At 44.1% G+C, this 27,977-nt stretch overlaps 2 protein-coding genes across 6 annotated transcripts in view; one reads left to right on the forward strand and one right to left on the reverse strand.

The window, feature by feature from the left end:
- Positions 1 to 6,487, forward strand: part of LOC109907253 (MAGUK p55 subfamily member 6) — an 89,354-nt gene extending 82,867 nt beyond the window's left edge. For all 4 annotated transcript variants that reach the window (XM_031793114.1, XM_031793113.1, XM_020505122.2 and 1 more), the window contains 7 exons: positions 2,092 to 2,223; positions 2,885 to 2,981; positions 3,312 to 3,380; positions 3,566 to 3,727; positions 3,992 to 4,194; positions 4,348 to 4,476; positions 4,726 to 6,487. In XM_031793114.1, coding sequence (XP_031648974.1) covers positions 2,092 to 2,223; positions 2,885 to 2,981; positions 3,312 to 3,380; positions 3,566 to 3,727; positions 3,992 to 4,194; positions 4,348 to 4,476; positions 4,726 to 4,902 — 969 coding nt within the window. In that variant the 3' untranslated portion in view covers positions 4,903 to 6,487. The remainder of the gene's footprint in view (positions 1 to 2,091; positions 2,224 to 2,884; positions 2,982 to 3,311; positions 3,381 to 3,565; positions 3,728 to 3,991; positions 4,195 to 4,347; positions 4,477 to 4,725) is intronic.
- A 1,703-nt stretch (positions 6,488 to 8,190) lies between these two features.
- On the reverse strand, positions 8,191 to 25,195 carry LOC109908532 (gasdermin-E). Of its 2 annotated transcripts, none has more exons than XM_020507185.2 (10): positions 24,867 to 25,195; positions 23,160 to 23,397; positions 22,793 to 22,985; positions 13,048 to 13,228; positions 12,683 to 12,803; positions 12,271 to 12,426; positions 11,674 to 11,801; positions 11,082 to 11,271; positions 9,514 to 9,584; positions 8,191 to 9,088 (listed from the first exon to the last, which is right to left on the reverse strand). In XM_020507185.2, exons 2-10 carry the CDS (start codon positions 23,368 to 23,370, stop codon positions 8,918 to 8,920), a joined length of 1,422 nt encoding a protein of 473 aa, XP_020362774.1. In that variant the 5' UTR covers positions 23,371 to 23,397; positions 24,867 to 25,195; the 3' UTR covers positions 8,191 to 8,917. The 2 variants fall into 2 exon arrangements, with proteins under 2 accessions (XP_020362774.1, XP_020362773.1); XM_020507184.2 differs by having other exon boundaries at positions 8,191 to 9,142; positions 24,867 to 25,192.
- Between the last annotated feature and the right edge of the window lie 2,782 nt (positions 25,196 to 27,977).

A 27,977-nucleotide genomic window follows, 5' to 3' on the forward strand; every position in this document is an offset into this window, starting at 1 on the left:
CTCTCTCTCCCTATCCCTCTCTCTCTCTTCTCTCTCTCCCTATCCCTCCTTCTCTCTTCCTCTCTCTCCTCTATCCCCTCTCTCTCTCTCTCTCTCTCCGTATCCCTCTCTCTCTCTCTCTCTCTCCTATCCCTCTCTCTCTCTCTCTCTCCCTATCCCCTCTCTCTCTCTCTCTCTCTCTCTCTCCCTATCCCTCTCTCTCTCCCTATCCCTTCTCCTCCTCTCCCTCTCTCCCTATCCCCCCCTCTCCTCCTCCTCTCTCTCTCCCTATCCCTCTCTCTCTCTCTCCCTATCCCTCTCCTCCCTCTCTCTCTCTTCTCTCTCTCTCTCTCTCTCTCTCTCTCCTCTCTCTCTCTCTCTCCTCTCTCTCTCTCTCTCCTCTCTCCTCTCTTCTCTCTCTCTCTCTCTCTCTCCTCTCTCTCTCTCTCCTCTCTCTCTCTCCTCTCTCTCTCTCTCTCTCTCTCTCTCTCTCCTCTCTCTCTCTCTCTCTCTCTCTCTCTCTCTCTCTCTCTCTCTCTCTCTCTGTCCTTCTTTCTCACCTGTCACACGTACTCCATCACTTAAACAGCCACATGAATAGATACAATCACGCAAGTCCACACACAGACACACACACCCACAGACTGCTCCTGTTTGGCTGTGTAACAGCTGCAGATGTTTGGTGGTGGACTGGTAGTGAAGTGAGTCCTGGGGCTGTCCCAGAATGCCCTGCTCTGGAATCTGAACCCTGGCTGAGAGCCCTATTAATAACCCTCCACATGATATCTGGGCCAGGGAGACACACACACACAAATGTAGACACGTACAGGCACACACACGCTCGTACGCCGGCATGCACATAGACCCAGACACACAGAAAAACACACACACACACACATGAAACAACTACTGTACTCTGGCATGCATGCTCACACACACATATGCGCTGTACACACACTCACATCTATCCCGACACCTGCTCTACAAGTAGTGCAAACAAGCACACACACACACGCCAACTGAAACACACACCAACTGACATATACGCACACACACATGCATGCATGCTCTTACTGAACAGACACACACGCCAACACTGTACATACTCACACACACTATCTCAAATGTCACACACACACATCCAGTCCGGATCTTGTTTGAGAGTTTCTGCCTGGCTGCCAGTGTAAGCTGACAGTGCCCAGACCACTCACCTCTCTTGGCAAATACCTCTGTTGGCAGTGTGTGTGTGTGTGTGTGTGGTGTGTGGTGTGTGTGTGTGTAGTATAAATATGCACTTAGTGCTGCTTTGTACCCAAACTTCTTTAACACTTCAAAACACTAATCCTTCCACTAACCGTATCTACCTAGCTGTTGTGTGTAGTAAAACACTAATCCTTCCACTAACCGTATCTACCTAGCTGTTGTGTGTAGTAAAACACTAATCCTTCCACTAACCTTATCTACCTAGCTGTTGTGTGTAGTAAAACACTAATCCTTCCACTAACCTTATCTACCTAGCTGTTGTGTGTAGTAAAACACTAATCCTTCCACTAACCTTATCTACCTAGCTGTTGTGTGTAGTAAAACACTAATCCTTCCACTAACCTTATCTACCTAGCTGTTGTGTGTAGTAAAACACTAATCCTTCCACTAACCTTATCTACCTAGCTGTTGTGTGTAGTAAAACACTAATCCTTCCACTAACCTTATCTACCTAGCTGTTGTGTGTAGTAAAACACTAATCCTTCCACTAACCTTATCTACCTAGCTGTTGTGTGTAGTAAAACACTAATCCTTCCACTAACCGTATCTACCTAGCTGTTGTGTGTAGTAAAACACTAATCCTTCCACTAACCGTATCTACCTAGCTGTTGTGTGTAGTAAAACACTAATCCTTCCACTAACCTTATCTACCTAGCTGTTGTGTGTAGTAAAACACTAATCCTTCCACTAACCTTATCTACCTAGCTGTTGTGTGTAGTAAAACACTAATCCTTCCACTAACCTTATCTACCTAGCTGTTGTGTGTAGAAAAGCACTATTTTGACTGTATATAGTTATAGTTTGGTTGTCGAATCACCTTTGATTAACATCAAACCTCCCTTTTCTCAGGTGTACGTGCAACCCCACTTTGACTACGATCCAGCAAATGACCATCTGATCCCCTGCCGAGAGGCGGGGATTGGCTTCAAGAGGGGGGACCTCCTTCAGATCGTCAACAGGGAGGACCCCAACTGGTGGCAGGTGATGATGGTGGTGATCCTCAATAACAACAATACATATTTTTTTGTACTGGTTTCTACTGGTTTAATATTGGTTTGTAACTTCTACTGGTTTCTACGGGTCTCTGCTGGTTTTATATTGGTTTGTAACTTCTATTGATTTCTACTGGTTTCTATGGGTCTCTGCTGGTTTTATATTGGTTTGTAACTTCTACAGGTTTCTACTGGTTTTATATTGGTTTGTAACTTCTACAGATTTCTACTGGTTTTATATTGGTTTGTAACTTCTACTGGTTTTATATTGGTTTGTACCTTCTACTGGTTTCTACTGGTTTTATATTGGTTTGTAACTTCTACTGGTTTCTATGGGTATCTGCTGGTTTTATATTGGTTTGTAACTTCTACTGGTTTAATATTGGTTTGTAACTTCTACTGGTTTTATATTGGTTTGTACCTTCTACTGGTTTCTACTGGTTTTATATTGGTTTGTACCTTCTACTGGTTTCTACTGGTTTTATATTGGTTTGTAACTTCTTCTGGTTTTATATTGGTTTGTAACCTTCTGATTTCTACTGGTTTTATATTGGTTTGTAACTTCTACTGGTCTCTACTGGTTTTCTACTGGTTGTTTACTGGTTGGGTAATACAGTTTTTTTAACGTCTGGTGTGCTCTCCTGTGATAGGCGTGTCATGTGGTTGGTGGAGCCACTGGACTGATCCCCAGTCAGTTCCTGGAGGAGAAGAGGAAAGCCTTCGTCCCAAGAGATTTTGATGGCTCAGGTACGGCTTGACTTTGCCTCCTAGCTCCATTTTCAGCTAGATGAGCTATACTGAGCTGACTGGCAACTTTGAGTGGACCTTTTACATAATGTAGCCAGTGACTGCTTGGATTTGAATCAGTGGAGAGCACTTTGAATTGTTTAGTTGGTCTGCCACTGTGAGGCCGCCTTGCCTGCCAGGCTGAGGGCAATGAGGTCATGAGATAATTACTCAGTAGCGCTCCATAGAATGGGTTATGGTGCCCCCTTCTGGCCTTCGGATGCAGAAGACAGACAGGGAAGACGCTTGCACCTGTATTGACATGTGAATATGTGTGTGTGTATGCAACAGGGATCCTGTGCGGTACGATAACTGGAAAGAAGAAGAAAAAGATGATGTACTTAACAGCCAGGAATGCAGGTGAGCATTCATACTCGTCTCTCATTAGCTGATTCTGTCATGGCTCATTCTTCTAATTGGTTTTGTGCTGGGGCTTCCTGACTGTGTAGTTCCCCATTCCCGTCTTTTATTGACTGACAACACTACATTCTCCTCTGGGATTGGCTTACTCTTGTGTGTCCCTCTCTGTGATTGGCTGAGAGCAGAGTTTGACAGGCACGAGCTGCAAATCTATGAGGAGGTGGCCAAGATGCCCCCATTCCAGAGGAAGACTCTAGTTCTGATTGGAGCCCAGGGGGTGGGCCGACGCAGCCTCAAGAACCGACTGGTGGTCCTTAACCCAACATGCTTCGGAACCACCATTCCCTGTGAGTCTAGAACCAATACCGTTCTAATTCTATTTCTATTTTAGAACCCTCATCCAGAATCTAATGGACCACTGTCTGAACAGACAGAACCCCTTGGAGTACGTTTCATTTGGCTGCTTTAAGTCAGCTTGTCTCTAGATCTTCCCCTTTGCTCCACTGTTCTTCTTATATTCCTGTTCATTCTTTCTCATCTCTCTCCCACATCCCTTTCTCTTCTCTCTAACCCCTTTTCTCTTCTTGTCTCTCCTCCCGCTCCTCCCTCAGTCACCTCCCGGCGTCCCCGTGACGATGAGCTGGACGGTAAGTCATACCGGTTTGTGACGCGGACGGAGATGGAGGCGGACGTGAAGGCGGGCGGCTACCTAGAGCACGGCGAGTACGACGGGAACCTCTACGGAACCAAGATGGACTCCATCCACGAGGTGGTGGACACGGGGCGCACCTGCATCCTGGACGTCAACCCACAGGTCAAATCAAATAGAACTATTTCAAGTGCATTTAAAAAGCACAACAACAAATGAACAGGGTAGAATCCCAGTATGAGATACTCTACATGGTCTGTCTGTCTGTGTTTGTCATCTCTAACTGGTTCACTGACCCTCTCTCTGTCTGGACAGTAGGCTCTGAAGGTACTAAAGACTGCAGAGTTCATGCCGTATGTGGTGTTCATTGCAGCACCAGAGTTTGAGACGCTCAAGGCCATGCACAAAGCTACGGTGGACGCTGGAATCACCACCAAACAACTCACGGTCAGGACCTTTTCCTGGGCATAGACACTGAGCTGCTTAATCCCGGTGTATTTTCACATTGCTTTCTGGTATCCTTCCATTGTTATGTGATTTTAGGGCGTTCTGTAGTTTTTTATGGAACATTCTATCGCTAGAACACACAACACTCACATAGTGTACTGTGCTTGTTAGCCACTGCTTCTCAGGAAAATGCACAAACCGAGAGACACACACACACACACACTCACCCTCTGTCTCTGTCCCTGTCAGGATGTGGATTTGAGGAAGACTGTTGATGAGAGTGCTCGTATCCAGAGGACCTACAACCACTACTTTGACCTCGCCATCACCAACGACAACCTGGACCGCGCCTTCCAAACGCTACAGGCTGCCGTCGACAAACTCTGCTCCGAACCACAGTGGGTCCCCGTCAACTGGGTCTACTGAACCCCAACCGGACACTGACCGGTCAACTTGACCGTGTATGTGTTCGACCACAGAGACAGGGGAAAGGAAAGGAGGAAGGGTGTTCGTCAGGGACTTTGACGGGGAAAACCCAAACCAACCGCCTCGTCCCTCTCTCCCTTCCTCCTGCACACAATGCACATTTTTTCTACTCGAAACTCAAAGGCAAATAGTTCTTATTTATTTTAATATTTGTAACTTTTTACGAAATATCTTTCTATTCATACCAACGTGGAATTCAGAAACATGAAAAAAATTAAAAGGCCAAACATCACGGCCATATTTATTTGTTGTTATGTTTTTTTTGTTTTTTTGTAGTTGTTCCTCTGAGAGCTAATGATGTTTGTTTTTTTGTAGTTGTTCCTCTGAGAACTAATGATGTTTGTTTTTTTGTAGTTGTTCCTCTGAGAACTAATGATGTTTGTTTTTTTGTAGTTGTTCCTCTGAGAACTAATGATGTTTGTTTTTTTGTAGTTGTTCCTCTGAGAACTAATGATGTTTGTTTTTTTGTAGTTGTTCCTCTGAGAACTAATGATGTTTGTTTTTTTCTCCGAGGACTGCTTTGAAAGAGTTATTATTGTTATATCAACACAGTTCAAGAACGAAGTTCAAGAACGACACTATGGAATATTCCAGAACTATGAGCAGTGTTGCCAAGGAAACCTGTTTACAGCGCTCGTTATTGCCATGACAACTACCGTGTCTCAGTCCAAATCCTGTGAAGCCCACCCTTGTGATTGTCGTAGGACCTCCCACCCCACTCCAAAGAAAATCCCCTACAGTGCCCTGTAGTATGTACTGTAGTTGGCTACCCCTTGATTGGTTTGTGTTTATCTCTTTAGAATTATGACTTAAGAAAAAATTGACTTATTGTCTGAATATCTAACCCTCACACATCCCACAAAGAGAATGAAGGGAAAAAGCTTTACACTTTACATTGTAGTATTGAATATCAGGATCAAAACACTGTGTCTGTGTTTCATGTCTTTCATTGAGTTGTCTGTACTTTTATTTTAGTACCGTAGGATTCACTGTCTTTCATTGAGTTGTCTGTACTTTTATTTTAGTACCGTAGGATTCACTGTCTTTCATTGAGTTGTCTGTACTTTTATTTTAGTACCGTAGGATTCACTGTCTTTCATTGAGTTGTCTGTACTTTTATTTTAGTACCGTAGGATTCACTGTCTTTCATTGCTACGGTGATCTTTTTAGCTAAGTGACATTTTTGTCTCGCATGATCCTTTGCTTTGAGTTGTTGTTTTCGAATATTGAACAAATACTACATCCTGTTTTGAAGCGTTCTGTCTGTGTTGTGTCGACAGCATGACCATCAGAATACCACTCACCATCTACCCTAATCTGTATGTAAGGTGCTTATTGTTGTTTTTTAATCTGTTGCTATCCCACAGTCCTCTCCTCCAGTATCACATCTCTAAAACCCTCCTGCACTGTAACCTAAATACTACATTCTGTTTCCTGTGGTCACTCTGAAAGATTTCCCAACTAGTGACCAATAACAGACATCTCTAATAGCAATACATTGTTACAATAAATTAACTGAAATTCAGCTGGAAAGTTGTCCTTTTTTGTTTTGGGTAATGGTTATGTTTAGTTTATATTTAATGCAGTAATATTTAAAGCCATTCAGAGACATTGGATGGTTCATAAATATACAGTATATTTTATTAAAAACACAGAATGCATAGTTTTGTGGCAGCATTGCAACTATGTAGAATTGTGAAATTGCAGAATGCACCATATTGATATTCTCCTGAAAAGCATGATAATTTAACAAATAGCAATATGCTATGACTTGATGTTTTACAGAGGTAATACATCTACATACATACACATTCTGACTAAGCCATACCACTAGATCTAACAGTACCAGCAACTGGGATGAGTCCATAATCTCAACGAGTTATAGAATATCTTGTCTGTAGATAGTGAGTGGTATGTTCATAAACTGAATAAACATTTTGTTTATATACATTACCAGTCAAAGGTTTGTCTTTATTTTTACTATTTTCTACATTGTAGACTAATAGTGAAGACATCAAACTATGAAATAACTCATATGGAATCATGTATTAACCAAAAAAGTGTTAAACAAATCAAAAAATACATTTTATATTTGTGATTCTTCAAAGTAGCCACCCTTTGCCTTGATGACAGCTTTGCACACTCTTGGCATTCTCTCAACCAGCTTCATGAGGTAGTCAGCTGGAATGAATTTCAATTAACATGTGTGCCTTGTTAAAAGTTCATTTGTGGAATTTCTTTCCTTATTGCGTTTGAGCCAATCAGTTGTGTTATGACAAGGTAGGGTTGGCATATAGAAGATACCCCTATTTGCTAAAAGACCAATTCCATATTATGGCAAGAACATCTTAAATAAGCAAAGATAAATAACAGTCCATCATTACTTTAAGACATGAAGGAAGGTCAGTCAATCTGGAAAATGTCAAGAACTTTGAAAGTTTCTTCAAGTGCAGTGGCAAAAACCATCAAGTGCTATGATGAAACTGTCTCTCATGAGGACCGCCACAGGAAAGGAAGAGTTACCTCTACTGCAGAAGATACGTTCGTTAGAGTTAACTGCACCTCAAATTGCAGCCCAAATAAATGCTTCACAGAGTTCAAGTAACAGACAAATCTCACCATCAACTGTTCAGAGGAGACTGTGAATCAGGCCTTCATGGTCAAATTGCTGCAAAGAAACCACTGCTAAAGACCACCAAAAAGAAGAGACTTGCTTGGGCCAAGAAACACGAGCAATGGACATTAGACTGGTGGAAATCTGTCCTTTGATATTTGATATTTTTGGTTCCAACCACCATTTCTTTTTGAGATGCAGAGTAGGTGAAGGGATGATCTCTGCATGTGTGGTTCCCACCGTGAAGCATGGAGGAGGAGGTGTGATGTTGCTTTGCTGGTGACACTGTCAGTGATTATTTAGAATTCAAAGCACACAACCAGCATGGCTACCACAGCATTCTGCAGCGATACACCATTCCATCTGGTTAGCGCTTAGTGGGACTACCATTTGTTTTCCAACAGGACAATGACCCAACACTCCTCCAGGCTGTTTAAGGGCTATTTGAACAAGAAGGAGAATTATGGAGTGCTGCATCAGATGACCTGGCCTCCACAATCACTCAACCTCAACCCAATTGAGATGGTTTGGAATGAGTTGGACCGCAGAGTGAAAGAAAAGCAGCCAACAAGTGCTCAGAATATGTGGGAACTCCTTCAAGACTGTTGGAAAAGCGGGAACTCCTTCAAGACTGTTGGAAAAGCATTCCAGGTGAAGCTGGTTGAGAGAATGCCAAGAGTGTGCAAAGCTGTCATCAAGGCAAAGGGTGACTACTCTGAAGAATGAATTTAACTTTTTTGGTCACTAAATGATTCTATACGTGTTATTTAATTATTTTGATGTCTTCACTATTATTATACAATGTAGAAAATATACAAATAAAGAAAAACCCTTGAATGAGTAGGTGTGTCAACATTTGACTGGTACTGTAGGTTACATATAGCTTAAAATGGCATTTAAGCAACATTATATATTAAAATAAGCATATACTGTACATTTCTCTTTTGAAATAACAAAATCTTCTGTGTACACGTTTTATCTGTATGAGCATGCAGAAAGAATGTAAAGGTTTCGTGAAATACTAGGGTGTCAGAGCAACAATTTACTGTATTGAGATTGAGGCGTTTCTTTCCAAACACAGTAAGGTGAAGTCTGCTTGTCCAGCTTTTGAAAAGTGTTTCTTCGAACACAAGTCTTACTTCATATTCTGGAGTGGATTGTTTTACAGCTTTTCAAATTCAAACAGTTACATTGAGAATTAGTTTGTAAAAAAAAAATGTTAGTTAGTTCCACCAAAAATACAGAATTCACTGAGTGCATATTTGGAAAACACACAAGTGAAACACTGGAGTTTCACACAAAATGTAATATTTGAAACATACTGATCCATGCACACACATCCTACCCCTTCCCAGTGTACAGAGATGTAAGTCCTTGCACAGCGATGCACATGACCAATGGAAACACTCCTGGCTTTTTTCCAGTCTCTGCCCACAGCCTGTCAGTCTCTTTCCGCAGCATCACATTGGAGGAGAGGAGGAGCTGCTCTGCCCAATGGAATGCCCCCTCTTCCTGCAAGGGGAGGGGCAGTGACTCAAAGGGGAGGGACTGACCATTTACCTTCAGCTGTGGGACAGACAACAAGTAAGGTACAGAGCAAAGTCTAAAGTATAATTCATCCTGACTATTGTCTGGGTATAACATAGTTATTAACTAATATTGGATCAGTCTACAGTATAATTCATCCTGACTACTGTCTGTATAACACAGTTATGAATTAATATTGGATCAGAGTATTCGTATCAAAGTATTTTATTTGTGATGGAGTGGTTTAGTTGATATGTATCAGGAGTCATGAATCATAAAATCATATAAAGTCACTCGGGAATTTTATAGTGAATTGAATCAGACTGATCCGAGTGTTGAGGATTTCAGTAGTGAATGGTGAGTCATGTATAGTGACGGGTGAATCATATAGTGAATTGAATCAGACTGACCAGAGTATTGAGGGCTTCCAGGACATCAGGGCTAGATTCTCCCAGCAGAGTCAGAGCAGCATCAGGCAACGCTACAGAAACACCAAACACAAGGGTTAGAGAATGCAACATACACACACACACATACACACATATATATATATATATACAGTGGGGAGAACAAGTATTTGATACACTGCCGAGTTTTTCTTTAAGAAGCCCTCCTGTTCTCCACTCATTACCTGTATTAACTGCACCTGTTTGAACTCGTTACCTGTATAAAAGACACCTGTCCACACACTCAATCAAACAGACTCCAACCTCTCCACAATGGCCAAGACCAGAGAGCTGTGTAAGGACATCAGGGATACAATTGTAGACCTGCACAAGGCTGGGATGGGCTACAGGACAATAGGCAAGCAGCTTGGTGAGAAGGCAACAACTGATGGCGCAATTATTAGAAAATGGAAGAAGTTCAAGATGACGGTCAATCACCCTCGGTCTGAGGCTCCATGCAAGATCTTACCTCGTGGGGCATCAATGATCATGAGGAGGGTGAGGGATCAGCCCAGAACTACACGGCAGGACCTGGTCAATGACCTGAAGAGAGCTGGGACCACAGTCTCAAAGAAAACCATTAGTAACACACTACGCCGTCATGGATTAAAATCCTGCAGCGCACGCAAGGTCCCCCTGCTCAAGCCAGCGTATGTCCAGGCCCGTCTGAAGTTTGCCAATGACCATCTGGATGATCCATAGGAGGAATGGGAGAAAGTAATGTGGTCTGATGAGACAAAAATAGAGCTTTTTGGTCTAAACTCCACTCGCCGTGTTTGGAGGAAGAAGAAGGATGAGTACAACCCCAAGAACACCATCCCAACCGTGAAGCATGGAGGTGGAAACATCATTCTTTGGGGATGCTTTTCTGCAAAGGGGACAGGACGACTGCACCGTATTGAGGGGAGGATGGATGGGGCCATGTATCGCGAGATCTTGGCCAACAACCTCCTTCCCTCAGTAAGAGGATTGAAGATGGGTCGTGGCTGGGTCTTCCAGCATGACAATGACCCGAAACACACAGCCAGGGCAACTAAGGAGTGGCTCCGTAAGAAACATCTCAAGGTCCTGGAGTGGCCTAGCCAGTCTCCAGACCTGAACCCAATAGAAAATCTTTGGAGGGAGCTGAAAGTCCGTATTGCCCAGGGACAGCCCCGAAACCTGAAGGATCTGGAGAAGGTCTGTATGGAGGAGTGGGCCAAAATCCCTGCTGCAGTGTGTGCAAACCTGGTCAAGAACTACAGGAAACGTATGATCTCTGTAATTGCACACAAAGGTTTCTATACCAAATATTAAGTTCTGCTTTTCTGATGTATCAAATAATTATGTCATGCAATAAAATGCAAATTAATTACTTAAAAATCATACAATGTGTTTTCTGGATTTTTGTTTTAGATTCCGTCTCTCACAGTTGAACTGTACCTATGATAAAAACTACAGACCTCTAAAACCTGCAAAATTCTCAGTGTATCAAATACTTGTTCTCCCCACTGTATATAGATATATAAACACATTCACACACACACTCTCACCCTCCAAGGCGCTAACCAGCAGGTGAGTGGCAGTCAGATGGAGGGGGATGGAGGTTCCTTCAGCCTGTATATCATTTGGTGGGAATTTCTGGACCAGGTCCGATAGGGCGGAGACAGATTTGATCTGAGAAACAGACAACTCCTTTACCTCTGTAGGGTCAAGGTCCTCACCTCTACACAACCCCTCCAACTGAGAGAAAGAGAGAGAGATGTAATGTTTACTGTAGATTTTTAATTGTTTACTATCTATTTCACTTTCTTTGGCAATGTAAACATGTTTCCCATGCCAATAAAGCCATTTGAATTGAACTGAATTGAGAGAGAGAGAGAGGGAGAGGGAGAGGGAGATAGAGAGAGATAAAGATAAAGAGTGATAGAGAGAGAGAGAGAGTGAGGGAGGGAGGGAGGGAGAGAAAGAGAGAGAGAGAGAAAGCAATGAATACAAATATAACCAAATCATACTGTCACAGATATGACTGTGCCTGATCTAAAAGGTCCACAAAACAATGCTATCAGATAAGAGCTGCATCCCAAATGGCACCCTATTCCCTTATAGTGCACTACTTTTGGCCTTGGCCACTGTGCCACTAACCGTGTGTTCCAGAACCGTGAGTGAGGTTCTGTCCACTAGAACCTCACAGAGTCTCTGGAACAGAGTGGACCGGGTAGACTCTGGAAGAACCACTAACTGATGTAGATAGACCTCCAAGTCCTGCAAGTCTGTAGAGGGAGATAAATAACCAATCAGAGCTTGCCTCTCAGGCTCACTTTTCTCATGACACGTCAGTCACAATATGAGGAATAGACCACTGTAGGATGCTAACAGAGAAATTACTCTCAGTCTGATTCTGTGCGTGAAAATGTCCCCAATGTTAAATGCTTTTATCCAAAGTAAGGCAAACTCAGCACTGCACTTCCTCTCTCAGTATCATTCATTTGATGAAAAGAGGAAGAGTCAATCCTCGATTTCTGCTGTAGAATAGCTGTCTACAGATTTCAATTCCTCTTTTATACATAGGGCATATTGACACACTATCACACGCAAACACACTGACATGTTGGTCAAATCAACTGGTGTATACCTAAACGTCCACAAAAAAAGGGAACTAAATTCTCAACTGACATTCCTGGATCAACAATAAATGAATGAATGGATGAATGAATGAAACACACACACAAACACACATACTTTTCTGCAGTGCGCTGAGTGGTGCTCCTTCAGGAATCTCCTCCGCCCACTCCAGCCCGTCCACAACACACAGGGTATCAAAGGAATCCTGGGAAGGCGAGGTCTTCCCAGAGTCTGCCTCGAATCCTCCAAGAGTACCATGCTGTAGACACAGCTCTGAAAATACAGAGCGAGAGAGAAAGAGAGAAAAATAGCCAAAAAGAGAGAGGGAGAGAGAGAGAGAGAGAGAGAGAGGGAGATAAAGAGAGAGAGAGAGGGAAAGAAAGAACGAGAGAGAAAGAGAGAGAGACAGAGAGCGAGACAAAGAGATAGAAGGATAATAAGTAACTCACCTTGTAGAATTGCAACGTAATAGTTCCTAGAGTGGGTGACACACACACACACACACGTATACACACACATACATACTCACCATAGTGTCCGTCTTTCCTGACCTCTAGCTCTATGAGGCTGTAGGCGATGACAGTGAGAGGTGGAATCTCCAAGGAAACGTCACTGTCCATCTCTATACTGCTATTCTCCTGCACACACACCTGATATACACACGGGTAATAACATGTAATAACACACACCTGGTGTGATACACAAACAAAACAAATATATACTCAATAACACATAGAAAAGACGTGTAATAACGCAACACACACCTGGCACAACTAACATGTTAAAACATGTAACAACACTCCCCAGTCTCTCTCTCTCTCTCTCTCTCTCTCTCTCTCTCTCTCTCTTCCTCTCGCTTTCTCTCCGTATCTCCTTTTCTCTTCCACAACCCACCTTTACAGAGTGTGTCCCCAGTTTGCCCAGTAGTCCCAGAACCCCCTGGCAGGTGCCCTGCTCCTGGACCTGTTCTGAGATGGAGCAGGGGGTGGTGGTCAGGATCCTCTCCTTCAACACAGCAAACACCTCTGCATGCTTCTGACTCTGCTGCACCAGCACATGCTGCATGTCCACCACCCTACACACAGAGATGGGGGGTTCAGAAAGCTGAAGAGGCTACTGCTTGCCTCCAATGACAGGTGCAGTACTGCACATAGACATACACACACTGTACATGAATACACAGATGGATCAAATAAATAATACAAATACTGAGCTGTATTGTACTCAACAAAAAAAGGGGAAATTATATTATTTTATACTAATACAATTGCTCTGAGAAGGAGATTTTGTTTAACAAGTAATATAAATTGCTCAGAGAAGGAGATTTTGTTTAACAAGTAATAATTATAATTAAATAATCACAATTATTGGATTTATATAGTGCTTTTCTACCAACTGAGGTACTCAGAAATCTTTTTTTAATCTAAAAAGGACAGTGGTAAAGATTATTGGCACCCCAGTTTTCAATACCTTTCAATACCTCACCAGGTGTGCAAAGAGCACTATTCTCATTTTCATCCAACCAATGAAAACGCCTTTACACTTGAATAGGAACCAATGGAAACGCCTTCACACTTGAATAGGAACCAATGGAAACACCTTCACACTTGAATAGGAACCAATGGAAACGCCTTCACACTTGGATAGGAACCAATGGAAACGCCTTCACACTTGAATATGAACCAATGGAAACACCTTCACACTTGAATAGGAACCAATGGAAACGCCTTCACACTTGGATAGGAACCAATGGAAACGCCTTCACACTTGGATAGGAACTGGTGCACAGACCTTTCAGGGGGCAGGTGTTCAATATGAAAAAGGGCACCCCCCCACCTTGAAAAAAAGGATTGAATTTCATAATTTATATCTCTAAATTCATAACAAGAGAGCAGATGGAGGCAGCGAGAGAGGAACGGTGACGATACGAGGAGTTAAGTCAACGACGGAAGCACGAGAGGTCCGTGTGCCTCCAGACCTCCAGGAGAACCAGAGCCAGTCAGGAGAACCAGAGCCAGTCAGGGAGTCGAGTGAGGAGCTCGACGCAAGATTCCGGAGAGAGGTGCTGGCGTTGAGAGAGCTGCAGAGCGGGCGTGCTGAGGAGCGTGACACCAGTTCGGTGTCATGTGCACCGGTTTCACGCATCTGGCCTCCGGTGTGCCTCCCCAGTCCGGTGCGTCCTGTGTCTCCTCCGCGCACTCGCCCTGGGGTGTGTGTCACCGTTCAGGCACCATGTTATGCGGTTCTACACACAGTGGCTCCAGTGCGCCTTCATAGCCCAGTGCGTCCTGTGCCAGCGCCCCGCACTTGCCGGTCTAAAGTGAGCATCCAGCCAGGACAGGTTGTGCCAGCTCTACGCTCCAGACCTCCAGTGCGCCTCCACAGTCCAGTACGTCCTATGCCTTCTCCCCGCACTCGCCCTGAGGTGTGGGTCATCAGCCCGGTCCCACGCATCAGGCCTCCAGTGAGCCTCCCCAGCGACAGTTTCCAGTCCAGAGCTTCTGGCGACAGTTCCCAGTCAAGAGCTTCCGGCGACAGTTCCCAGTCCAGAGCTTCCGGCGACAGTTCCCAGTCCAGAGCTTCTGGCGACAGTTCCCGGTCCAGAGCTTCCGGCGACAGTTCCCAGTCCAGAGCTTCCAGCGACAGTTCCTAGTCCAGAGCTTCCGGCAACAGTTCCCAGTCCAGAGCTTCCGGCGACAGTTCCCAGTCCAGAGCTTCCGGCGACAGTTCCCAGTCCAGAGCTTCCGGCGACAGTTCCCAGTCCAGAGCCTCCGGCGACAGTTCCCAGTCCAGAGCCTCCGGCGACAGTTCCCAGTCCAGAGCTTCCAGCGACAGTTCCTAGTCCAGAGCTTCCGGCAACAGTTCCCAGTCCAGAGCTTCCGGCAACAGTTCCCAGTCCAGAGCTTCCGGCAACAGTTCCCAGTCCACAGCTTCCAGCGACAGTTCCTAGTCCAGAGCTTCCAGCGACAGTTCCCAGTCCAGAGCCTCCGGCGACAGTTCCCAGTCCAGAGCCTCCGGCAACGGTCGGCAGTCCGATGATTGATATAAATCTGCTAGTTAGCTTGTAATTTGTGATTTATCTTCAACACTCTTAAATAATAATGTCATAATATAGCCTAATATTCCTAATCTTCTAACTCATGATATATGACTGGCTGGCTAGTTGATTGTGTGGATATTTTAGCCTATGGTGGTTAGCTAGTCTATACTATTTGTGATTAGTGCTAATTAGTAAGAATTGGGAGGTGCCAGATCAAAACGTGAGCGTGAGAGGGGGATCACCTGAGGAACTCTGAGGCACCAGAATACATGAGATGTAGTTTTACCTTTATAATAAAGGTAAATAATTGCATGCATATCATTGCATTTGTGTAATGTCATAGAGCTATAGAGTATGGTATAGAGCTGTAGAGTCTGGTATAGAGCTATAGAGTCTGGTATAGAGCTGTAGAGTCTGGCATAGAGCTGTAGAGTCTGGCATAGAGCTGTAGAGTCTAGCATAGAGCTGTAGAGTCTGGCATAGAGCTGTAGAGTCTGGCATAGAGCTGTAGAGTCTGGAATAGAGCTGTAGAGTCTAGCATAGAGCTGTAGAGTCTGGCATAGAGCTGTAGAGTCTGGCAGACAGCTGTAGAGTCTGGCATAGAGCTGTAGAGTCTAGCATAGAGCTGTAGAGTCTGGCATAGAGCTGTAGAGTCTGGAACATAGTAGAGGCGCTTACAGAAGTGGTAGAAATGGCGACCATTTTTAGTAGCCTAGGGTACGGTAAAAAAGCTTTCCAGTTTCACTGACTCACTCAATGATGCGCAGCTCACTCACAAGTGATGGCCGCAAGTGATGGCCGATGCACTCGTGCCAAAAGCCTATCTCTCTCTTGTATAAGTTGATAAAATATGTTGGTAGCCTATAGCAGAAAATGCTGAGTCTTCTCTTTTCAGCAGGAGCTATTTGCTTTCTAACCTGTGTTTTCCCGCGATTGTATTTCAAATCATGTTTTGTATGCATGCTGTTCATTGACAGATTTGCCACATTCCTGACTGTAGGCTATACCTTGTTATTGGGCTACACACCATCAACAGCTAGGTTAGTTGTTAAAAGAAGCTATTGATCCTCTGTGGATCAATTCTCATGGTGTAGTAGACTATTCTGAATTGTTACATTTCTTTCTGAACAGACAGCAGTAATGTAAATGTATTTCAATTCATCAGGGGTGCTGCACCACCTCCAGCACCCTTCCGTGGCAATGATGAAGTGCTGCAGTCTGTACATAGGCTATCAGCCAACCAGACGGAATATTAAGGATTATGGAAATCAAGTGTTATCGTGTGTTAATCAAATGTTATGCTGCTGTGGCAGTGCTGTTGATATTTAAACTAGGTAGCTTGCTATACACACTTAACCGGTGACTGCATTTCAAGCCGTGCATGTTTGGATACTGGGTACAGGATACTGCATACAGGAATGAAAAAGACAACATGGCACACATGGTCTCCATACAGGGCAGGCCGAAGGACAACGCAAGGCTAGGGGTGGCAAACCTGACAACGTCACAACGACTTGGGGGTAATGGGTTTAGGACAACGATGACCAAAACTGTACACCGAAAAATATATATACCACCACCCAAAAGGGTACTTGGTGAGTGGGAGGGCAAAGGGGCAGGTGCCAGGCACAGGTAGACCTCTACCTGGTTCTATAGTCAGATGACATGAAAATAGAGCTCTGGTCACGCAGACCAGTGGTGGGTTTGGCATCGAAAAGAGGAATCATATGCAGAAAAGAACCCCATACCTACTGTAAAATATGATGGTTAATCTTTGATGTTATGGGGCTATTTTGCTTCCACTGTTCCTGGGGCCCTTATTAAGGTCAACGGCATCATTAACTTTAACAAGTACCAGGACATTTTAGCCAAAATGCTGGTTGCCTCTTAAAACTTGGCCGCAAGTGGATCTTCCAGTAAGACAATAACCCCAAGCATATATCAAAACTCACAAAGAAATGGTTAATTAACCACAAAATCAGTCTCCTGTGGTTTATATTGTCCACAAGAGCAGATGAAGGATATCAAGGATCTGGAAAGATTCTGTATAGAGGAATGGTTTAAGATCCCTCCCAATGTGTTCTCCAACTCATTAAACATTTGAGAAAAAGTCTCAGTGTCATTATCCTCGCATGGTGAGGCATTGAAAACAGGGGAGCCAATCATTTTGACCCATTTCTTTAAAATAAAAATAAAAATTGTATTACTTGTTAAACAAAATCTCTTAGTTTTTTCTATTGTATTAGTATAAAATTATTTTCCAAAAAACAAATTGCATACAATATAGCTCAGTATATTATTACACTGAACAAAAAGATCAATGCAACATGCAGCAAGTTCAAAGATTTCAGTTCATAGAAGGAAATCAGTCAACTGAAATAAATTCATTAGGGTCTAATCTATGGATTTCACATGACCTCTGTTGGTCAAAGATAACTTTTTTTTAAAGGTAGGGGCGTGGATCAGAAAACCAGTCAGTATCTGGTGTGACCACCATTTGCCTCAAGCAGGGCGACACATCTCCTTCACAGAGTTGATCAGGCCGTTGATGGTGGCCTGTGGAATGTTGTCCCACTCCCATTCACTGGCTGTGCGAAGTTGCTGGATATTGGCAGAAACTGGAACACGTTGTCGTACACGTCGATCCAGAGAATCTCAAATATGCTCAATGGGTGACATGTCTGGTGAGTATGCAGGCCATGGAAGAACTGGGACATTTTCAGCTTCCAGGAATCCTTGCGACATGGGGCCGTGCATTATCATGCTGAAACATGAGGAGATGGCGGCGGATGAATGGCGCGACAATGGGCCTCTGGAGCTCCTCATGGTATCTCTGTGCATTCAAATGACCACGAATAAAATTCAATTGTGTTCATTGTCCAGCGTGCCAGTGGCCATCAACGGTGAGCATTTGCCCACTGAAGTCAGTTACGACACCAAACTGCAGTCAGGTCAAGACCCTGGTGAGGACGACGAGCACAGAGGTGAGCTTCCCGGAGATGGCTTCCGACAGTTTGTGCAAAAATTATTTGTTTGTGCAAACCCACAGTTTTATCAGCTGTCTGGTCTCAGACGATCCCGCAGGTGAAGAACCCGGATGTGGAGGTCCTGGGCTGGCGTGGTTACACGTGGTCTACACTTGTGAGGCCGGTTGGACGTACAGCCAAATTCTCTAAAATAACAGGTGGTGGTGTCTTATGGTAGAGAAATTAACATTCAATTCTCTGGAAACAGCTCTGGTGGACATTCCTGCAGTCAGCATGCCAATTGTACGCTCCCTCAAAATTTGAGACATCTGTGTCATTGTGTTGTGTGACAAAACTGCACATTTTAGTGTGGCCTTCTATTGTCCCCAGCACAAGGTGCACCTCTGTAATGATCATGCTGTTTAATCAGCTTCTTGATATGCCACACATGTCAGGTGTATAGATTATCTTGGTAAAGGAGAAATTATCAATAACAGGGATGTAAACAAATGTGTACAACATTTGAGAGAAATGCATATGGAAAATATATTTTATTTCCAGCTCATGAAATATGGGACCAACACTTTACATGTTGCGTTTATATTTTTGTTCAGTGTATGTATTCCATATAGTCTTTTTTGTTAATCTTTATCAAGGGTGCCAATCATTTTGGACTTGACTGAATGACCAAAACTGGAGAGACTGGGTCTGGTGAGAAGAAGGAAACAGAAACAGAGATGGAGAGATTTAGGAAGAGAGAAAGATGCGGATGCTTGTAGAGCATGTATGAATGAGTGTGTGTGTGTCTGTATATTCATCTATGTGTATGTGTCACGCCCTGACCTTAGTTATCTATGTTTTCTGTATTATTTTTGTCAGGTCAGGGTGTGACGAGGGTGGGTATGTGTGTTTTTTGTCTTGTCTAGGGGTTTTTCTATATCTATGTTTTTTTTTGTATGTCTAGGTATCTGTAGGTCTATGGTGGCCTGAATTGGTTCCCAATCAGAGACAGCTGTTTATTGTTGTCTCTGATTGGGGATCCTATTTAGGTTGCCATTGCCCATTTCTGGTTTTGTGGGTTATTGTCTATGGTTAGTTGCATGTCAGCACTAGTTATATATATCACGTTCGTTTTGTTTAGTGTTTTTCCTTCATTAAAAGAAGAATGTATGCTTATCACGCTGCACCTTGGTCTCATCAATATGACGAACGTGACAGAATAACCCACCAAACCAGGACCAAGCAGCGTGTGAATGAGGAGCGGACATCATGGTCCCGGGAGAAAGATGAGTGGAGGACATCCTGGACCTGGGAGGAGGTAATGGCAGGGGACAAGACCCTGTCATGGAAGCATGTGGAGATAGTACAGGAGGAAAGGTGACGATATGAGGAGTCAAGGCAACCACAGAAACCCCAAGAAAAACAATTGGGGGGGGGGGGCACATGGAGCAGTCGGCGGAGCCGAGGAATAGGAGGATTCGGAGGAGAGAGAAAGGGGGGAGTTGTTGAGTTGGTGGAGGACGCACGGATTTGGAATAAAATAACGTGTTGTCAGTTTGGTGCCACCTGAGTCAGCTCTCCGTACTCGTCCTGAAATGTGTGTTAAAGTTCCGGAACAATTGATGCCGGCTATACACACCAGGTCTCCAGTGTACCTTCAAGACCCAGTGTGTCCGGTGCCAACTCCTTGCACTCTCCCTTAAGTGCGCCTCCACAGTCCAGTACGTCCTGTTCCTGCTCCTCGTACTCGCCCTGAGGTGCGTGTCACACCAGCCCGTACCACCAATACCGGCACCACGCATCAGGCCTCCAGTGCGCCTCCAGGGTCCAGTACGCCCTGTTCCTCCTCCCGCACTCGCCCTGAGGTGCGTGTCACCAGCCCAGTACCACTAGTGCCGAAACTACGCACCAGGCCTAAGGTGCGCCTCGGGAGTCCAGAGCGTCCGGCGACAGTACCCAGTCCAAAGCGTCCGGCGACAGTACCCAGTCCAGAGCGTCCGGCGACAGTACCCAGTCCAGAGCGTCCGGCGACAGTAATGTCCAGAGCCTCCGGCGATGAGCCACGGTTCAGCTCAACAAAGGCGGAGGGACCAGGGTGAAGATGGGGAGCGGCGTCCAGAACCAGAGCCGCGACCGAGGGTAGATGTCCACCTGGACCCTCCCCTATAAGTTCAGGTTTGCAGTCGGGAGTCCGCAACTTTGGGGGGGTACTGTCACACCCTGACCTTAGTTATCTATGTTTTCTGTATTATTTAGGTCAGGTCAGGGTGTGACCAGGGTGGGTACAGTGGGGAGAACAAGTATTTGATACACTGACGATTTAGCAGGTTTTCCTACTTACAAAGCAGGTAGAGGTCTGTAATTTTTATCACAGGTACACATCAACTGTGAGAGACGGATTCTAAAACAAAAATCCAGAAAATCACATTGAATGATTTTTAAGTTATTAATTTGCATTTTATTGCATGACATAAGTTTTTGATACATCAGAAAAGCAGAACTTAATATTTGGTACAGAAATCTTTGTTTGCAATTACAGAGATCATACGTTTCCTGTAGTTCTTGACCAGGTTTGCACACAATGCAGCAGGGATTTTGTCCCACTCCTGCATACAGATCTTCTCCAGATCCTTCAGGTTTCGGGGCTGTCGCTGGGCAATACGGACTTTCAGCTCCCTCCAAAGATTTTCTATCGGGTTCAGGTCTGGAGACTGGCTAGGCCACTCCAGGACCTTGAGATGCTTCTTACGGAGCCACTCCTTAGTTGCCCTGGCTGTGTGTTTCGGGTCATTGTCATGCTGGAAGACCCAGCCACGACACATCTTCAATGCTCTTACTGAGGGAAGGAGGTTGTTGGCCAAGATCTCGCGATACATGGCCCCATCCATCCTCCCCTCAATACGGTGCAGTCGTCCTGTCCCCTTTGCAGAAAAGCATCCCCAAAGAATGATGTTTCCACCTCCATGCTTCACGGTTCTTGGGGTTGTACTCATCCTTCTTCTTCCTCCAAATACAGCGAGTGGAGTTTAGACCAAAAAGCTCTATTTTTGTCTCATCAGACCACATGACCTTCTACTATTCCCCCTCTGGATCATCCAGATGGTCATTGGAAAACTCCAGACGGGCCTGGACATATGCTGGCTTGAGCAGGGGGACCTTGCGTGCGCTGCAGGATTTTAATCCATGGTGGCGTAGTGTGTTACTAATGGTTTTCTTTGAGACTGTGGTCCCAGCTCTCTCCAGGTCATTGGCCAGGTCCTGCCGTGTAGTTCTGGGCTGATCCATCACCTTCCTCATGATCATTGATGCCCCACGAGGTGAGATCTTGCATGGAGCCTCAGACCGAGGGTGATTGAGCGTCATCTTGAACTTCTTCCATTTTCTAATAATTGCGCCATCAGTTGTTGCCTTCTCAACAAGCTGCTTGCCTATTGTCCTGTAGCCCATCCCAGCCTTGTGCAGGTCTACAATTGTATCCCTGATGTCCTTACACAGCTCTCTGGTCTTGGCCATTGTGGAGAGGTTGGAGTCTGTTTGATTGAGTGTGTGGACAGGTGTCTTTTATACAGGTAACGAGTTCAAACAGGTGCAGTTAATACAGGTAATGAGTGGAGAACAGGAGGGCTTCTTAAAGAAAAACTAACAGGTCTGTGAGCGAAAATGTGATTTTCTAGATTTTTGTTTTAGATTCCGTCTCTCACAGTTGAAGTGTACCTATGATAAAAATGACAGACCTCTACATGCTTTGTAAGTAGGAAAACCTGCAAAATCGTCACTGTATCAAATACTTGTTCTCCTCACTGTATGTGTGTTTTGGCTTGTCTAGGGGTTTTTCTATATCTATGGTGTTTTGTATGTCTAGGTATCTGTAGGTTGAACGAACTGCAAACATCTCTGAAACTGGAAACACTTATCCCCCTCATTAGCAGCTGTCAGAGCAGCTCACAGATTACTGCACCTGTACATAGCCCATCTATAATTAGCCCAAACAACTACCTCTCCCCCTACTGTATTTATTTATTTATTTTGCTTCTTTGCATCCCCATTATTTCTATCTCTACTTTGCACATTCTTCCACTGCAAATCAACCATTCCAGTGTTTTACTTGCTATATTGTATTTACTTCGCCACCATGGCCTTTTTTGCCTTTACCTCCCTTATCTCACCTCATTTGCTCACATTGTATATAGACTTATTTTTCTACTGTATTATTGACTGTATGTTTGTTTACTCCATGTGTAACTCTGTGTTGTTGTACCTGTCGAACTGCTTTGCTTTATCTTGGCCAGGTCACAATTGTAAATGAGAACTTGTTCTCAACTTGCCTACCTGGTTAAATAAAGGTGAAATAAAAAATAAATAAATAAAATGTGGCCTGAATTGGTTCCCAATCAGAGACAGCTGTTTATCGTTGTCTCTGATGGGGGATCCTATTTAGGTTGCCATTTACCATTTTGGTTTTGTGGGTTATTGTCTTTATTTATATATATAAAGCATCTCGCTTCACGTTCGGTTTGTTTCTTTGTTAGTTTGTTTAGTGTTTTTCCTTCATTAAAAGAAGAATGTATGCTTATCACGCCTTGATATCATCAATATGACGAAAGTGACAGTATGTCTATTTACAGTACAGTACCTGTCATTGGAGGCCAGCAGTAGCTTCTGTACGTCAACATCTTGCTTTTTCAGCTTGCCGAATGATAATTGGAGCTTTGAGGAGCACCGCCCCTCCACATTGACACTGATGGATCCAGCTTTGGCATCCAGCTTCCCACTCAGGTTGTCTCCAAACCTCCCCTCATAGGACAGGAAGTCTGATTCAGACACGTCTGAGAGAGTACAGAGACAGAGAAAGTGCCGTATGAAGACAGATTACCTCTCTGACTACTCTGTCTATGTTAGTTATGAATGGCTATATGTTTTAGACAGTTGTGTGTGGGGAAAAAAGATGAGATGTACAGTTTGTGAGATGTATATGAGGAGTAACAATGGCCCTACTTTACCTGGAGTGAGTTCTTTGTCTCCTAGCAACAGGTGACTGAGTGTGAAGTCAGATGGCAGGTACTTGGGCCGTTGCCAGAACCAGAAACGGTTGCGCTTGACAACCAGCGCCATGGGAACCAACTTGTCTGAGTCATTAAGGCGGGAGACCGAGATCAGGGTTCCATCTGGGTCGATCTGACGAACAAATTTTGCAGTTGCCTTGGCAAACATCACCTATGAAGAGGCGGGGCCCGTCACCTGGAGGAAGGCAGAGTCACAGTAACACTGGAGTAAGATGAAGTTGCCCCTGGCTCATCTATATCTCCCACCTGCGTCCCTATTCCCTACCAAAATGAATCATACAAAGATTTTTATGACTGCTGTTATTTTTGTCCTATTCAAGGTCCTTTTTGTGATCTCCAAATCTCATACGGTATTTCCTCAAATTTCCCCTTAGAATTCCCCTTCAGATGTGTAGCAGGTGCATGTGTGTGTTGTCCTACTATGTCACTGTCAACCAACAGTGTGTTCAAACATAGATCATAGTACTGTATGACTCACTGATTGGACAAGAGGGAAGTCCCCTGAGTGTTAACACCATTAACAACAACACGCCATCCCCTAACTCCATCCCTCGCCCTCCACATTCTAGCAGCTCAGTTTTCAAAGTATAAATATTTAAAGCAATCTAGAGGGAGAGCAGGGGAGAGAAAGGGAGAAAGAGAGGGAGGAGAGCACGAAAACAGGGAGAGAAAAGAGGGAGGAGAGAGAGAGAAAGAGAAGAGCTTAATACATCTCAGTGTGGAAAATGTCAAATAAACAAGGGGAAAAAACATGCAGGATAGGAGAAGGAATGAATAATGACTAGAGAGGGAAAGACTGTTCAGGGAGAGAGATCAAGAGGGAGGGATCAAGAGGGACATGAGGGGATGGTAGATATCAGTAATATATGGATATGGAAACGTGTTATCACAACACCGCCTTCCTTTCAGTCCCTCAAACCACTGACTATAACTCTACCCTGAATACAGGTTATTTCAGTGTATTGGCTCATATAGTGGGCAGGGAAATCCCAATTAGGTAAATAGTACCTTCTCCCCGTCTCTTATACTGCCCACCCACTACTGTAAGTGACTTGAGCCATGAGGTCATAATCACTAGCACGCTCTTCTGCGCAATAAGCAAATAACGCATGACTCGGATTAGGAATTCCAATAAAAAGTGAGAAGTAAATCATTGCTGTTATTGACAGAAAGCCATCACTAACAGCAGTAAACATATACAATATATAAAAGCAATGTGAATTTTGAGGTTACAAATGTAACCGGTGTGAAATGGCTAGCTAGTTAACGGGTGCGTACTAATAGCGTTTCAATCGGCGACGTTACTCGCTCTGAGACCTTGAAGTAGTTGTTTCCTTTGCTCTGCATTGGCCGTGGCTTTTGTGGAGCGATGGGTAACGGTGCTTCGATCGTGACTGTTGTCGATGTGTGCAGAAGGTCCCTGGGGCGAGGCGAGGGACGGAAGCTATACTGTTACACAATGGTATGTGGCACCAGGGGGAAATAAATACATGATCCAAAACGTTTTATTTCATATATGCTGTGAGGTTTCAATAAGGTGGGAAGAGAAGTCTGTAAAACACAAACACTATAAAACATTTTTTTTTTATGTTTTCATTTGGCAGGCTATTTAACACAAAAGACACAGGTTTATTATTAGCATACCTTTTCGTAGTCTGGAATGATAACAGGGATCGCGTGTAGCACCAGTCCCGTGGCCTGTCACTTCTGGAATGTCGGTTCTGGCACGCGTAAAACTCACCGTAGTCACTCCAAACAGCAGCGCAAGAAAATGTCAAACTATCCAAATTCCCTGTTCTTAGCAATTCACGTTTAAACTGTTGTACTCCGTTATACAGATAGTAGACTATTGATAATAACCCCGCTACTTTATGGATTATTTTACATTCTGTTGAAATGAGTGCCGCTACACACTCACAACGACACTATAGGCTGTCCAAAGATTTTTATGGTATCGATTGGAGCAGAGAGTTATCAGTCAGACAGAGTGGGTTTGGTCCTACTTCTGTAAACCGGGGAGAGCGGACTTTGCTGCCACCACACCACCACATTCTGGGGGTTGTACGGAGGTAATTGTTATCATATGAGCAGTGTGTGTGTGCGTGTGTGTGTGTGTGTGTGTGTGTGTGTGTGTGTGTGTGTGTGTGTGTGTGTGTGTGTGTGTGTGTGCGTGTGTACTTTTCTGACAAGCGCGGACTTGCCCCTCGTCATTGATTCATTCCATATATTTTAACCGGTATAAATGTATTTAGAGCATAACATGACTATTATTCAACAAGCTGGATAAGAGGTCACCAGGAGCAGTGAAAGACTGTGCGTTGGTTATGCATTAGAGGAAGCAATGGTTGTACCAGACGTTAAGAGGGCAGTAGTGGTTGAACATAGTGATTCAGTGTGAGAGAATGTAGACTTACTCTGTGCTGTAAATGCTATAGCCTAATATTGTGCCCATGTCAATGTGACAACGACCAAATTTGGAGTTTCCCCCCCAAACATGCACACACACACACACACACACACACACACACACACACACACACACACACACACACACACACACACACACACACACACACACACACACACACACACACATCAAGTCAAGTCAAGTGAATTCCACAAAGTGTTTCTCAAATCAGGATTTGTCCTGATTGGAACTCATTTGTCCTAATGGGATTTGTCCTAATGGGATTTGTCCTAATGGGATTTGTCCTAATGGGATTTGTCCTAATGGGATTTGTCCTAATGGGAACCCAAGCAAAACTTCTTCTTTGTACTATGACTTTAAATATGAGGGAAGTCAAGCCTTATTCTGTTTTCAGAGTGGGAAGAACACTTTTTACAACAGTGTCATAACATCGACAATAACATGTATATTTTACAGTTATATTGACCATGTGAACATGAGAGAACAGTGTGTTATTGTGAAAGTGTGTGGGCCTGTTATGCACAGAAATAGGTCAATAGCCTATCTCAAGATCTCAATGACCACACCCTTCCCCCCTGACCCAATCACCACCAAGAACCATTTATCACCAACATACTGTACAGTGCCTTCTGAAAGTATTCAGACACCTTGACTTTTCCCACATTTTGTTAAGTTACAGCCTTATTCTAAAATGGATGAAATCGTTTTTTCCTCTCATCAACCTACACACAATGATAAAGAAAAAAAACTTGGCACACCTGTATTTGGGGAGTTTCTCCCATTCTTCTTTGCAGATCCTCTCAAGCTCTGTCAGCTTGGATGGTTGCTTTGTGGCACAGCTATTTTCAGAGATGTTCGATCAGGTTGAAGTCCGGGCTCTGGCTGGGCCACTCAAGGACATTCAGAGACTTGTCCCGAAGCCACTCCTCCATTCTCTTGGCTGTGTTCTTAACGTTGTTGTCCTGCTGGAAGCTGAATCTTCGCCCCAGTTTGAGATCCTGAGCGCTCTGGAGTAGGTTTTCATCAAGGATCTCTCTGTACTTTTCTCCGTTCATCTTTGCCTCAATCCCGACTAGTCTCCCAGTCCCTGCCGCTGAAAAACATAACCACAGCATGATGCTGCCAACACCATGCTTCACCGTAGGAATGCTGCCTGGTTTCCTTCAAATGTGATGCTTGTCATTCAGGCCAAAGAGTTCAATCTTGGTTTCATCACACCAGAGAATCTTGTTTCTCATGGTCTGAGAGTCCTTTAGGTGCCTTCGGCAAACTCCAAGCGGGCTGTCATGTGCCTTTTACTGAGGTGTGGCTTCTGTCTGGCCCCTCTACCATAAAGGCCTGATTGTTGGAGTGCTGCAGAGATGGTTGTCCTTCTGGAAGGTTCTCCCATCTCCACAGAGGAACTCTGTCAGAGTGACCATCGTGTTCTTGGTCACCTCCCCAACTAAGGCCCTTCTCCCCCGAGTGCACAGTTTGGCCGGGCAGCCAGTTCTAGGAAGAGTCTTGGTGGTTCCAAACTTCTTCCATTTAAGAATGATGGAGGCTACTGTGTTCTTGGGTACATTCAATGATGCAGAAATACTTTGAAGTTTATTCAAGTAGTATTTTACTGGGTGACTTTCACTTGAGTAATTTCCTATTAAAAAAAGGCATCTTTACTTTTATTCAAGTATGACTATTGGGTACTTTTTCCACCACTGCTGTACATTCCCCGTGTTTAATTTGTAACTCCAGAGGTGCAGGAACAAAATGTGGGCGCGAGTGGGGGTTGGGGAGTTCTGAGATACCGGAACGCATAAATAAAAAAGACATAAAACAAATGCACCTTAATAAAGCGCTGCATGCATATCATCGCATTTGCGTCGTCACATAGAGCAATACAGCACAGGCACTAACAGAAGTTGCACACATTGGGAAAAAAACGTGTGGCCACTTATAAACGCATAGAAATGTGGCATTTTATAAACGTATTTCATGCAATTCCACGTAATTTTACAAGACTGGAGACTATGGCATAATCTTTTTTAATACGGCACAAATGATCGAAATGGCAGGCCACTTTGACACTGAAACTGAGATCGATAAAAACGTTTGTCTTAAAAATGCTTTCCAGTTTCACTGACTCACACAATGACGTTCAGTTCACTCGCTGGTGGTGGCAGATGCGCTCGTGCCAAAAGCCTGTCTCGCTCTTGTTTAACTTTAAGAAAATATTTGGAAGTTGATCAAATATGTTGGTAGCCTACAGCACAGTCTCTTCTCTTTTCAGCAGGAGCCATTTGCAGTCCAGTCGGTGTTTTCCCTCGATTGTATTTGAAATATTGCGA

Source organism: Oncorhynchus kisutch, linkage group LG17 (genome assembly GCF_002021735.2).
Source record: "Oncorhynchus kisutch isolate 150728-3 linkage group LG17, Okis_V2, whole genome shotgun sequence".
Taxonomy (NCBI): domain Eukaryota; kingdom Metazoa; phylum Chordata; class Actinopteri; order Salmoniformes; family Salmonidae; genus Oncorhynchus; species Oncorhynchus kisutch.

What these genes read in the sequence shown, in the direction of transcription:
- LOC109908532 (XM_020507184.2), bottom strand. Translation starts at nt 23,370, where the DNA reads ATGTTTGCCAAGGCAACTGCAAAATTTGTTCGTCAGATCGACCCAGAT. An exon ending in CTGCTGGCCTCCAATGACAG is followed by an intron (nt 13,229 to 22,792) that starts GTACTGTACTGT and finishes CTCTGTGTGTAG; the next exon opens with GGTGGTGGACATGCAGCATG. An exon ending in TGGAAGCCCTCAATACTCTG is followed by an intron (nt 9,143 to 9,513) that starts GTCAGTCTGATT and finishes TCTGTCCCACAG; the next exon opens with CTGAAGGTAAATGGTCAGTC.